Here is a 14,784-nt window from a genome sequence, read left to right as displayed (position 1 = left end):
ATTGAATGTATGTCTTATGTGGGCTATCTCCCATTGGTCCAGATTAATGGTTCTTACCCAACAGGGCATGTAAGGTTCACCTGGATGGGTATTTTATGAATCCATACTGTTTCCTAAACCACCTGCATATTCATCTCACCCAGTATGCATTAGGAATAATTTGGGGTGCCATGTTGTGTGCATGTGTGTGTGTGTATGTGTGTGTGTATAGCTCTCAAAAGCAATACTGACAGGATTCCCTTTCACTAACTACAGTCTTAGAAAAGGACCCCTGAAATAAATGGGTCAATGTCTATTTTTTTGTACTAAAAGATGAATAATCCCAAAGCCTCCGTATTGGAAGCCTTACTTTATACATGATGAATTATGTAATGAAATTCTGAAACAGGAAATGTTCATTTTCTGTAGAATATTTTTTCCTATTGGGCAAAGAGACACTAACTCATTGGCTTTTAACTCTTAGCATGAATCAGCATCAATGGCAAGCCTTAAAAATATTAGATGCTTAAGTCTTATCCCCAGAGATAGGAGTTCAATTGGTCTGGTCTTGGTCCATGCATTGACAGTTTTAAAAAAGAGTCTCAGGTAATTCTAATATGCAATCAGAATTGAGAAACATTTCTCAAAGTGCTCATAATTAGTAGAAAAACCAAATCTGTGTCATTTGGGAATTTAGTTACTATATTATGAAGAGTTGAGATCTAAGCTCACTTAGAAGTTTTGTCAAGAGAATTGTAGAAATGAACATGATGATAGTCTATGGATTTTTTATAGTGACAGCAAATTATTAGAGGTTTAAGCGCACAGAGCCATTGTCTACAGAATGTAATTAACAAGAGATTGGGTGAACAGAAAAGAAAAAAGAAAAATATCCTGAATGAAAAACACCGAGAGCCCAAGGAAGGATGAAAAAGCATATAGAAAACTAGATCAGGAATACAAAGGGAAAAAACTAGAGTGAAAAGAGGAACAAAACAGTAGGTAGACGGGAAGGAGAAAGGATGCACAATTTAAAATGTTAGTCAATTTTTTTATTAATTTTTGTAACTTTCCAGTACTCTACCCAATACCATATCTAGATTTTGGCCAATATTAAAACTAGATATCCAATACACTCTTCTTAATTGATTTCCATTCCATGAAAAAATTTAAAGATGAATTATTATATTTAATGTGTATTCTTTACATTTATATTTTTTCTGATAGATCATTTTTACATAATAGAAATTTAGCTTTAAATGGCATTTCAAAGATAGAAACAAAGACAGAACAATTAAATACAAAACAAAAGCAAAACCTTTATTCTTCCGGCTTGATTGTAATGTGGTTTACCGTTCTTTATGGTAGTAGCATTTTCCTGCATGCATATCACCAACACACTACAAGTCAATAGCTTTAGTATAAAGAATCTACACTTAATGTTGCCTGTGAAAGAAAAACAAAATGTTTTGCTGCAGCTGGTAATATAATTTCACTACCTGGCTTTGTGAGGAAAAAGAAACAAACAACAACTTGGGACCCATATCATATCTGATACAGTTCTAATGCTATACGGGCCAATAAGAGTAAAATCTATCTGGGTAAACAAACACTGGAAAAGACATTATTTTCTGAATAAAAAGACTAGGTGGAAATATCTGATTCAAGCAATGCCAAGAATATCAACTGATCTTTCCTTAAGCCTCTTTCGATGATAAGGCATTACTATTTGAAAGCAAATAAACGCTGGACTCAGTCTGAGATGTGTTTCACGTCGAAATGTGGGCAAAGTTTACAGTACTAATAAAAAAGCAGAAACCTACACTGCATCTTAGTCTTTGTGTCTTAGTTTGTGAAGTGCTGTAATTTAAAAGTGCTAAGAACAGAAACTAACAATAGTGACTGTGACATCAACCTGAAGATACTTTTAATTTTTCATTTTATGTACAAAAGGCTGAAAAATAAAATAAAATGAACTTTTTACAGTATTTATATTTTCTTAGAAAACTCTAACCATACAGGTTCAACAGATTGAAGCAGCTTGCAATACGTTCGTACGGTCGGGCTTTTTTTTTTTTTTTTAATTTTTTTTAATTTTTTTTTTTTTACCACAGAGTGTTCAATTAAGATCGGAAGAATAAAAAGCAAGAAGCTCTTCCTTGTTTGCTGCAACCTATTGCTTAATGACACGAGAATGAGGTCTTGGTCGAACAATTTGCTTCACTTTCCCACTGACGTATGGCTTCCCATATTAGACTTCTGAACAGTGGAAGGAGTAAGATACAGCAGCATAGGCAAGATAAACATGCAGCAGTGACGGCTTCAAACTATAATAGAACCAATTACATCATATTACCTGTTGAAAGCTTGCAAACTATACTTACTGTGGTACATATTTGATGCAATAAATACTGTGCTTAAGTCATCATTTGTGTTTGCTCAAACATGCACCACTGGGTAAAATTACTATTTACAAAGCAGACTTTTATTTTTTTTTAATTGACATATGCTATGTCAACCTTACCAAGAGCAGAAGATGGCTAAACAATACTGCAGGAAAAAGCAGAATCAACTTTATAAAGTGGTGGGGGATGCTTTTTGGTCAATTCAGGTTCTTAAAAGGATTGATAGGATAGTTTTAGTTTATGCCAAAGGACACTTATCAAAAATGTTATAGTCATGCTGCCGGGACTGTGAATGATCATGTGATGTGGTGTGTGTGTCTGTGTGTATACATATATATGTATATACACGCACATATACATATATACATATATACATGTACATATAATGGATTATGTAAAAATAAAACAATTCTTCAATGCTTGTGAATTCTATGGAACATTTACAGGCACATTAAAATTTTTCTGGATGAGATACCTTAAAAAGATGAATAGCTATTTAAGCACCTCAAAAATCTAAAAACATCCTGAAACAAGAAGTAAACTCTTTCTTTTTGTGATGTGATTTTTTTTCACGTGTGAATGAGAAATGCAGCATGCCTTCAATTTAAAATATATCCAGTTGTACAATAGAGAAACGTAGAATTCCCTACCTTTAATCCCTCTCCCCAAACATAAACCCATTTACAAAAATAGTCACATATAATAGTAAACAACCTGTGAATTAAAAAAAAAAAAAACAGGTGATAAATTCACAGCATACATTTTGTAAAAATATGGCAGGTGTGGCAGTTAAATCATAAACAGTGGTGACAATTACTATCATCAAGTGTCACGTGTTGAATTTACATAAAAATTTAACTTCCCTCCCCCCTTTAAAGTGGTTCCTATAGTCTGAGTAGCCATTACATCTCTGCTCATCAGCAGTGTCAGCTGGTTGTGAAAACAGAAACCTCCTGTCGATGCTGTTTTTCTGGTTTATTGAGTCCCAGTTTGCTGACCAGAGGTCTCTGTCTTGTTATAGGCACTGACCTTAAGTATACATTTGTAAAAACAGTCAGTTTGGCATAGACCTCCTGTGGGAGTCCTGTTGACACTAATCCATCACCATCACAGGCTGTAAACAATTGATCACAAAATGAAATATTCTTTGTTCCTTTTACTTTTTACTTTCCCTGATATCTTTCCCTTTGTCTTCCTTTTCTGATTTGTCTTTTTCAAATTTTTCTTTTTCCGGTTTGGTGACACTGTCATACGAGGGTGGAGAAGTGGTGGAGGGTGTCACGTCGGTTTTCTCTGGAGTCGAATTCTCATTTAGTTTATCAATGAGGATATCGTCTTTGATAGGTGTTCCCTCGCCTTCTTTGCCTTTGTCTTTCTTATAGATACACGAAACCTTTTTCACTTTTTGCTTCAAGAGGTAGCGTCTATAAGCCCTCTGGATAACAACAGCAGACACCTCCTCTTGCTTGCGTTTCAGAGTGGTCGTGATGGGTTCGTAGGAGACTTTGGAGGGGTTCGATGCCATGAACCGCTCCTCCATCTGTATTCGAAGGGCATCCATCTCTCCACTCTCACCCAAAACACGTTTTGTGAAGGCAAATAAAATGTCGAGGCAGTGGATCCGGTCGCCACTGACCATGGGCAGGTCCATGGCAATGAGCTGGACTTTGTTTGGTTTTGCTATGAGGAGAGGAGGATCTAGGGCAGCTGCAAAATCAGAGAGCTTGGAGAACTCTATAAACTGGGTGGCATCAGGATCGAACTTCTCCCAAACCTCATAGAACATCTCAAAGTCATCCTCACTCAGGGGCTCTGCACTTTCCTCAGTAGCGACACTGAAGTTCTCCAGGATGACAGCGATGTACATGTTCACCACAACTAGAAACGATATAATGATGTAACTGACAAAAAAGAAGATCCCCACAGATGGGTTTCCACAGTCTCCTTTAACAGAGCTTCCAGGGTGATCTTTTTCAGGGTCACAATCTGGAGGTCCACTATTAAGAATGGGTGCTAGCAATCCATCCCAACCAGCAGAGGTGGTAATTTGGAACAGGCAGATCATGCTGTTGCCGAAGGTCTCAAAGTTGAACATGTCATCAATTCCAACTTCCCTCTTAACATACGCAAAGTTGGACATTCCAAAGATGGCGTAGATGAACATGACCAGGAAGAGCAGGAGGCCGATGTTAAACAAGGCGGGAAGGGACATCATCAGAGCAAAGAGCAGCGTGCGTATCCCCTTCGCCCCTTTGATCAGACGCAAGATTCGACCAATCCTGGCGAGACGGATCACTCGGAACAGGGTAGGGGACACGAAGTATTTTTCTATCAGCTCAGCCAGAAACATACCTGTGGAAAATCAAGAAACAATAACAAAAATAGTGTTATATTTAATAGCAGTGAATGAAAACTTACATGAATTGGATAATCACTAGTTTTACAAAATGTGGGCATGAGAATTAGATATATACATACACACGCACACACATATATAGACACACGCACAAATCTGCATTATTTAGCAAAATGAAACTGGTAAGTTCGGTGTTATAACATTAATCCCTCTGAAGGCACTCATACAAGGTATTGATTCTGAAGGTATCAATGGTCATTTTTCCTAGTTCAAGAGAAGCATCTATCAAAAGAAAGATTCAACCACTGAAGACCTAAAGATGTTACAGAGCATATGGCAACCAAACAAAGAAGTGGATTTATAGTTCTAAAATTCTAGTTCTGGTATTGGCATAAGAACTAATGGACAAGGCTTGTGATTTTGGATCAGGAATATGAGAGATATTATCCTGAGATGGCTGTGATCCATTTTATTTGGAAGGTGGCAGAATGATGGACAGGAGAGAATCCAGACTTTGCAGCAGACGTAACTTTGCACTGAATCCTCTCTCTCTCTCTGTCTCTGTCTGTCTGTCTGTCTCTCTCTTTTTTTTTTTTTACACATGACTAGATGGTGATAGTCTCTATCTACTTTTGTTGTTGTTATTGTTAAACTTAGCACTTACTGGGGCTCTTCTTTGTTCTAGGCATGATTCTAAATGCATCAACTTATATCATCTCATTTAATTCTCCCAATAACACTTGAAATATTTTCTGGAAAGTCAGGGATTGGAGAGGTAACTTGTTGTAGGTCACAGAGCCAGTAATTAGTGGAAATAGGCGAGCTCCAGGCCAGGTCTGCGTGATCCCTGAGTCTTGTCCCTTAATCGCTAAATGACCACCTCACGGCACTGTTGTGATGATCACACAGGATGGAGAATTGTTTTGGTGTTCTAGTCAGTCAGAGAAAGCAGTGTAAATGGTGGAATACTATTTTTTCCCTCTATGTATGTTTTCTCTTCTCTAAGAGGCAGAACCTTGTCTTAAATCTCTTATATTTACTGCCAGCACCTCATTTAATGCCCTATACTTCACTACTCAATGTGTATTGATGACAATGAAGCTGCTTTGGATTTTTGAACAAAATGTCTACTTCTGGAAAAAGAATATTACAAAGCATAGAAAATATCTGAACCCAGAGGTAAGATGAAGCTTATATATACGTGAATATATATAAACACACATACAAACTATTCCAATTATCAATATCCTATCTATGGACTATTTGACTACTTCTAATAATTTTTGTGTGTATGTGTGTGTGAATTATTGATTCAAAGCAATACTTGTCTATATCAACGGAGTGTGATTGAGTACAGGATTGTTATGCCAAGTTCCTGTTATCATCTTGTGAAATGAGACAAGATGATAAATGAAAGCTGCAAAATATAAAATCTTTTTTTTACATATCAGTTCATGCACAGCATGCAACAAGAGAAATGACAAACTGAAGAATGGACGTTAGACTTTTATTTAAGATTTTGGGGGGATAAATGAGAAAGATTAGTGAGAAACATTTTCAAAATTTTAAAACAAATTTTTACTACTAACTTCCTTAATTGAGTAAAAGTACCTCTTCTTACCTACGATAGAGAGAATGACCACCACAAAATCAAAAATATTCCATCCGATGGTGAAATAGTAGTAACGAAGAGAGATTAGTTTCAGCACACACTCTCCAGTGAACAAAACAATAAACACCAGATTAATCCAGTACAGAATGTTTGTCATTTCCTGACTCTGGTCATCAGTTTCCACCATCATGGTGACCATGTTGAGGCAGATGAGAATCATGATGCTGATATCAAAGACTTGTTTGGTTACAAAATCAAAGACCATTCCTTGGAATTTGTTCTGGAACAAAGAGTATGTAAATTTCACTTAGGAACATTAAAAAAAATCAAATTCAACATATCTGGTTTTAACATAGCAATATGAATATGTAGCTTTTATAAAAACATACCATGCTTATTTAATACTTGGAAGAACATTTTGTATACTGGAATATACAACTTTTTCCAAGTATATTTGTTTTACTTATACTGTTCATGATACCAGATTTTGTAAACTGACTTTAAGAACCACTTACTGTGTTCTCAGTAACCATAACATCACCATGTATATGATGGACAGCCAGCCAATATTTGCCACTATAACAAATCTTTGTTATCCCATGTATTGGCACGGGGTATCAAAGTAAACTTTGAAGTACTAATAAACAGCTCTCTAGATTGTTCTCTCATGTTTATTTTTTTCTGTTTCTGCTTTTACCATCTTTCCCCAAAGCCAGAGTACCTTAAGGTTCAGCTGGGAAGATGTTTTAAAAAATTATAGTTCAAGAAAAAGGACACATTTAGAACTCCTGGTGATATGTAATTAAGTTCTGTATTTTATTTAAATGGTATTGTACCAAAATTAATTTCTTAGCTTTGATTACTGATCTATGGTTATGCCAGATTTTAAAATAAGGAAAATCTGGGTGAAATTATATGGGGTAAGTCTTCTGAAAGAATAAAATAATATTTATAAAAGTTATAGTCCACAATCAGATGTTCAACCTTTGCCCTATTCAGTTTGGACCTTATTTCCAAGCACTGAATGGCTTTATGTCTTGTTTATGAAACTCACCTTACCAGTTCTACTTGTTTGGACCCTGTTTTATACCATTTTGCCTACTTCTGCTTGGTATTTCAAGATTTTTGGGGCTCAAGCCTTGACCTAACTTCCACTAAGCTGTCCTGTACTTTCTTAACTAGAACCACGGATGATCTGTTACCTATACACTTCGTAGCTTTCCCAGATTCTGACATGTCTATCCATCTGGATTCTCTGTACTAGTGTTCTCCCTCTCTGTTGAGAGACATCCATTACTCCCTATGCAAATTCTTGGACATCAACCTCCTGTTTGTAGTATTTTTCTCTTTTCTCTGAATAGGTATCTGGCTTACTGGACTGGACTTCTATTGCTTCAGGTGAGTCTGTCCTTCCAAAGCCTTCTTCAACTTAATAAATGTGTCTAATTCCAGTTCCAAACCTTCCTCATTAGTTCTTATTTACTGTAGCTTACCTTTCCAAGTCTGGTTATGTTTCTCTTATTTCTACCCTTCTGATATTTCCTATCCCTCTGAATAAAATTTGCAGATTCTACCGTATCATTTTATCTTATCTCCTTGTACTAAAAGAGACTTCCTTCACCCCTTCTCTGGTGACTTTGAATTCAGTTTTAAGTTTTAAGCACTCTGTGTCCTCAGAAAACTTTATGTTTACATTTGTCATAAAATTGATGACACTGTATTGCATATGATTTGCTCTTATTTATTTGTTTTAGTTATTTCTCCTAGTTGTCTGGAGGCTCTGGAGCAGTGTCATTTTTTCTCATAGACTTAACACCTACAGTGTAGGAGGTTCACAATTGCTTAAAATTAGAAGGTTCTATCAATAAAAAGCTTAGTTTTCCTGCCCATGTAGTTTTCCAATGGGTCACTTCAACATATAACTGCAATCCTCAGTCCCTAATTGTCGTCTCCAACTTAAATCCCAGGATGTAGTGTATGCTGCGGGAAGCTATGTAACCCTGGCAGCTTTGTTTGCCAAAGATTTACGTTCTCTCACTTCATCTTGGCCCTTGACGATGATTAGGAATCCTTTTTCCCTCACTTGCTCCAGGATAGTTCCAAACTTCTCAGAAATATCCTATTATTTTGGTCTCTATTCTTTTTTGGGAGCATCAAAATCAGTGTCAAGAAACTCTTCTACTTCCTTTTGCATTTCATATTATCTTGACTTTTCACATATATCTTTTTATATATGATTCCATATTTGCTAGAGGACTCATCCCTCTAAAATATGTGACTTTATTCTATATTCCCTCTCTTCACACTCTTCTTCTCCAGAACTCCTGCTTTGTTTCAAAAACCTACCTCTCAGTCTTAAGAAACCTTATTTTGCTACTTCTAAATACTCATTCTTATTCCTGTATTTTTTTGATTGCCAGATTCTGCAAGCTAGCATCTCTGATTTTTTTTTCCTCCATGCATGTCCCTTCTTCATACCTTGCATGACACTAGTCATCCAGTGTGTATGGTAGAAACTCGTAAGTTCTCTTTGTTGGGTTCTTCTTTGCTTCCCATATTCAATTAATAGACAAACTTTGTAATTGTACTCTAGTGACAGCTCACAAATCCATCCACTTTAATTCATCTCCACATGACTCTGGTTCAGGCTACCCATCATCGCTACCTATCATACCCTATCATCATCTATCCGTCAGCTCCAAAACAAATCTAATAAGCATACACATTGCCCCTGCCAATACTGGTTGAGTTACCTTCACAAAACTGAAAATGACCAGGTCCCCTTCAATCTCTTCCAGTTGCTCTAAAGATAAAGGCAACTTTTGAACATAACATACAAAGCTCAGAAAAGTCTGTGTACCCTAACTTCTTTCTCAACACATTCCAATAAGCCCCCACTCTCTACATCCCAGCTTCACTGGCCTTCCTACTTCAAGGCCTTCACACATGCACTGCCCTTCTGTTAAAGGGCTCTTTTCTTCCAGACAGTAATTCCCTGCAGCAACCAAGCAGCTACTGGCATATAATATACAATTGGAAGAGCCATAAAAATTCAGAACGATGTCATCAGATTTAGAAGCAAGATGGTAGGGGAAATATGAAATATTTTTAAAACCAGGAAAAACAAAACCTGCGACTTGTTTCATAATGATTCCAATCAATCTGCAGAGTTGGACAGAAAATGTGGCAAATCTGAGATGTACCGATTATTCCAATTCATCCCCACCACGCTCTGTGAACACTCAGTATTTCCACACAGTGTATGTATGGATATGTTTTCTTCTCTACATTATTAGACACTCCTCAGTGACATCAATTCTACGTAATACTATTGGCATGTAAGTCTGAAACTTTTTATTTACATATATTTTATATGTTTATATATAATACGTAATTTGTGCGTTATATTATATATAATATATATACACTTAGACTATTACACATATACATAGGCTATTTAGGCTAGCTGCTAGTCACATTGCTAAGATAGAAATTTTGTTTTGTAAATTCATAAAAGTACTAGTATCTAGCAATTTGGGCTGTGTACGTTGTAAATAACATAGATCTTGCTGGGAATGAAAGTATGTTATTCTTACAGCGGGCCGAGGGATGGGTTTTTGTGGTTTCTTTGAACCCAGTTTTTTCATTGCATTGTAGTATTTCTTCTGCTCTTCTGTCATAAAAATGTCTTGACCTCCAAAGTAAAGAAATGAAAGCAAAACTTGTTAAAATCATGTTCTTTGCTAGTTATAAAATCTACCTCAGAAATTGTGTGAAATCGCTTCCACTTGCTATTCTAATGTTGCCAATATCCGCATTTACAGAGATGCATGTATTCAATCTTTAAAGTATTCTGTATTAATCAGTCATATTTCTATAGTGAAAATATCAATACAAGCTATCTGAATTAGCAATTACTTAAAAACTCACAATTGATTAAATATCTCAAGATAATTTCAGAATTTTATATTTCTTCTTTTTTGCTGATTACATTTTAGACCCTAAAGGAACTAGTGTGACAGGTTCAGTTCACATTTTAGAATAAAGAGGAAGTTTTAGTATACTTATCTTCTTTTTCTGTTGGTTGAAGTTATCTATGATGACACCAATGAAAAGATTCAGGGTAAAGAACGAACCAAAAATAATAAAGATGACAAAATAAAGGTACATGTACAGATTGTCTTCATACTTGGGTTGTAATTCTACCTACAAAATATTAAGGAATGATAACTGTTAGAACCACTACTTGTTTTATAAAAGGGACATCAGCAAATTTTCAATTCTCAAAGCATGTCTCAATTGCTGGGAATGAAAAAAAGGTCAAACATTAAAGAGATTTTAAGAAACACCAAATTTAACATGCTTATTGAAGAGTCCTACAAGACTGCTCACTGATTTGACAAAGTAAAACAACTCATAGAAAAGTGTAGGTAATTAAAATTAATTTCACCCAGTAAGTTTCTAGCTTATGAATGCACTTTCCCCAAAGTGCCCCAGTAGGGCATGCAGAGTGACGATTTCCTCTTCCTGCAAAAGAGATGTTTGAGTCACACTATTTTGTGTTAAAACCTTTAAGATTTATTCTCTCTAATTCAGTTTTTTCATCTGTAAAATGGAAATAATAGAATTTTAACCTCACAGGGTAGTTGAAAATGTTAAATATATTAATGTATGAAAAGGGCTTAAAAAACCAGTGCCTGGCCAGTAGTAATAACTGAGTGTAAAGGTTTGATTTCTATTACACATTTCTCTTCATAGGCTAGAGTTATTATTGTATGTGTGGATATGGGTTCATCTGTTGGATCATTCCTTCTTGAAAATTAGTGTATAAATTCATCCTACTCAGTAGGCTTTAGGCACAGTTTCTGTAACAATGATACCCTCTCTTGTCCAGTACACTTTCAGTCAAAAAAAAGAGAGTGCCAGTTGGCTTGAGCATTGACTATAATCTATAGCTCAGATCACACAGGATATTGGTCTAACCAACTCAGTTAACCAGTCCCAGGTGGTAATGGATACAGGTAATGTATCATTGTGTCATGAAAGAATGTAGAGGGTAATGGCCCACTTGATATATTTTTCTAATAAAATAGAGTAAAATGGAAAATATTAGAAGTATTGTAAAAGTACATATTCTTTGATGAGACTTTTATTTCATTTATGTGTGTAGATAGCAAACAATGATAGAAAGTGATACATTTAAATGTTTTTAAATTAAGTATTATATATACAGAAAAGTGCACAGCACATAAGGGTAAAATGTAGTAATAAATTGTTACAAAGTGAATTTCACAGTGCAGGACATCGTCAAGAATTCAGAAACCCTTGGTGTATCCTTCCCAAATATAAACTCTATAATCCCTACTAAAGGCAATCATTATCCTGACTTTTATGGTAATTATTTCCGTGCTTTTTCTTAGAGTTAACATCTAAGTGAGGATTCTTGAACAGTAAGATTAGTTTTGTCTACATTTTGTCTAGTGGACACATTTGCATAACTCTGTATTACATATATATTTTTAAAAATTTTATTTTCAAGTTATCTCTACATCCAACGTAGGGCTTGAACTCATGACCTGAGGTCAAGAGTTACATACTCTACCGACGGGGCCAGTCAGGCACCCCAACTTTGTTATATTTTTAAGATTCATCCATGGTGTTGCATATGCTGTATTTGTATATCATTTCATCACTGTATAATATTTAATTATTTGTCCATTTCTACTACTTTTGAGTTATTACCAGTTTTTGCTAGTCCAAAAAGTTATGTTCATTCTTGTACATAGATTCTGCTATGCATGCACAAAATTGTAGGATATATTGCTAAAAATGAAACTGCAAGGTTAAAGAATACCTTGAATTTTATTAAATAATGTGAGAATGCTCAACTTTTTAAAATAAATATTTATCTATGTTTTCCCGGTCGCATTAAAAGTTCTTATTGTTCTTTATTCTTGACAATACTTGGTACTGTCATAATTTTTAATATTGCCAATTAGGCAATAATGTCACATTTTGGGTTAAAGTTGCATTTCTCTGATGACTACTGAGAGTAAGAGCAAGCAATTTTGATGTCCACTTGGATTTCATCATTTGTAAAATGCTTAAATGCTGAGGAGTTATGTAGCAGACACTGACTTCTAAGTTACTAAGGAAGAAACTGAAAGTAAGTTGCATATCAACCTGTTGATAAGGAAGGTGGAGAGAACTTTAAATGAATTAATCAAAACAAGTAGGAAACTACTGTAGAAGAAAGTGGTTATGAGCTCATGCTTGTGGTCAGAGTTCAAAAACATATACAACCGCTTAATGCATTGAGCCTCTTTGCTTCAGTAGTGAAATGAAGTTAATGTCAACCACACAATAACATTGTTACTTAAGATTCAATGTGATAGTATAAGAAAGCCCTTAGCTGAGGGAGTAGTAATACATAATTAATTATTATTATTATTATTATTATTCAAAAGAGCACATAACTGGGATTCTTTAAATTTTTTTTTTTCAACGTTTATTTATTTTTGGGACAGAGAGAGACAGAGCACGAACGGGGGAGGGGCAGAGAGAGAGGGAGACACAGAATCGGAAACAGGCTCCAGGCTCTGAGCCATCAGCCCAGAGCCCGACGCGGGGCTCGAACTCACGGACCGCGAGATCGTGACCTGGCTGAAGTCGGACGCTTAACCGACTGCGCCACCCAGGCGCCCCAATAACTGGGATTCTTGATACAGAGATACAATGCTGTGCTTTTAGTTCTTGTGCTCTCTCTCTCTCTTTTTTTAATAAGGTGAAAAAAACCTCACGGGAGTTCTTTCTCAGTTACCACCTGGTTATTGGTGCTAGGGAAGTAACATTTTGAGTTTAATTGCTATGCTCCGGCAATATACCAGAAGGCAATCTCTTTTTTCCAAAATGTGATTTCCTTTCTCCTTGTTAAACAGTACAAAATTGGGGCGCCTGGGTGGCGCAGTCGGTTAAGCGTCCGACTTCAGCCAGGTCACGATCTCGCGGTCTGGGAGTTCGAGCCCCGCGTCAGGCTCTGGGCTGATGGCTCAGAGCCTGGAGCCTGTTTCTGATTCTGTGTCTCCCTCTCTCTCTGCCCCTCCCCCGTTCGTGCTCTGTCTCTCTCTGTCCCAAAAATAAATAAACGTTGAAAAAAAAAATTAAAAAAAAAAACAGTACAAAATTAATGAAAAGTGTACACAAAATTTCAAAAGTGTTGAGGTGTGTAAAGTAGATTGTGAAGGCCCCTGCCTTCTACCACAAAAATCTCACATCCCAGAGGGAAACACTAGAGTTTTGTTTTGTTTTTCCACCATTAGATTCTTCTATTACAAGGAAGATAAAAAGATGGAGGAAATCTGTGACAGACAAAGGAAGTGCGTTCTTTGTTAAGAGCTTCTAATGCACAAATGGCCAGAACTATCGGAGCCAAAAATAAATTGTCTCAGTTTGCAAAATCAACAAGTTTTTAAGTGCTGGGTGTCATGCTAGATATAGAAAAGACGTGTTAAAAGATTTACAGCGAGTAGAGAAAAACATTCAAATCAAATTTTGGAAGAAATAATGCAAGGTTGAATATTTTATTTTTGTAAAATAGATGTTTTCTATAAATTGACTCATTGTTTTATTTACCAGTAAATTACAACACTGTGGAAATATTCACTGGATCAAATTAAACAATTTTTCCTTTAAACAGACTTACGTTTCGTGAATCAACAGCTGCATACATGATATCCATCCATCCCTTAAATGTGGCCTGTAAAAAAGTCAGACCACTTAGTTTTTCTCCCCCACAAATTATAATTTTAGAAAAGAAAGTTAAGTATCGGATTGACCAAGACTCATTCAAAAACAGGTATACAAAATAGTTTGGGGTTAGTATTTAAACTCTGGTCAAAGTTTGTAATATCATAGAAAATACTTCAAATTTACGTTCTTCTATAAACCTATAATTAAGCCATGACAGATTATAACAATGTGCTGTCTTAAAAGCAATTATCAACAACCTTTGACTCTGATATGCCTATGAGAATACAACATAAAATTTGATAAAATAATTTGGTGTATATGATACTAGCATCAGAAAAGATGAAAAATATGCTGCATCGCTTGATTGTAATGCTTTCCATTCTACTTATTCTCTTCTAAATGGTATTCTCACCGATCACGAATCACGATGCTTTATTCTCGAAAATCTACATATTGTTGATTATACTATTTTAAGACAATTATTCCATAAAACAAAGTAATTTCCTAGTCGGAAAGCAAATATATTCAGCTGCAATGCACTCTTTTAAATATTTATGTTTTTTTTTTTTGCAGACATAGCAAACCTGAAAACAAAAGTCTTATACATTTTTTTTCAGTTCCTTAGAGCCACAGAATCTGTTCTTCCCCCTAATATTCATACAGTGTTGGGTATCATGCTGGTG

General features: G+C 35.6%; 1 protein-coding gene across 5 annotated transcripts in view; it reads right to left on the bottom strand.

Annotated features, from left to right (window-relative positions):
• Positions 1-1,016: 1,016 nt before the first annotated feature.
• LOC123599009 (sodium channel protein type 2 subunit alpha) overlaps positions 1,017-14,784 on the bottom strand; it is a 140,629-nt gene continuing 126,861 nt past the window's right edge. For all 5 annotated transcript variants that reach the window (XM_045480056.1, XM_045480055.1, XM_045480059.1 and 2 more), the window contains exons 23-27: positions 14,055-14,108; positions 10,421-10,558; positions 9,949-10,053; positions 6,362-6,632; positions 1,017-4,736 (exon numbers count right to left, since the gene is read on the bottom strand). In XM_045480056.1, coding sequence (XP_045336012.1) covers positions 3,541-4,736; positions 6,362-6,632; positions 9,949-10,053; positions 10,421-10,558; positions 14,055-14,108 — 1,764 coding nt within the window. In that variant the 3' untranslated portion in view covers positions 1,017-3,540. The remainder of the gene's footprint in view (positions 4,737-6,361; positions 6,633-9,948; positions 10,054-10,420; positions 10,559-14,054; positions 14,109-14,784) is intronic.

The sequence above is a fragment of the Leopardus geoffroyi genome, chromosome C1, assembly GCF_018350155.1.
Source record: "Leopardus geoffroyi isolate Oge1 chromosome C1, O.geoffroyi_Oge1_pat1.0, whole genome shotgun sequence".
NCBI lineage: Eukaryota > Metazoa > Chordata > Mammalia > Carnivora > Felidae > Leopardus > Leopardus geoffroyi.
Note: the sequence above shows the minus strand (reverse complement) of the source record. Positions and strands in the feature narration are given on the sequence as shown.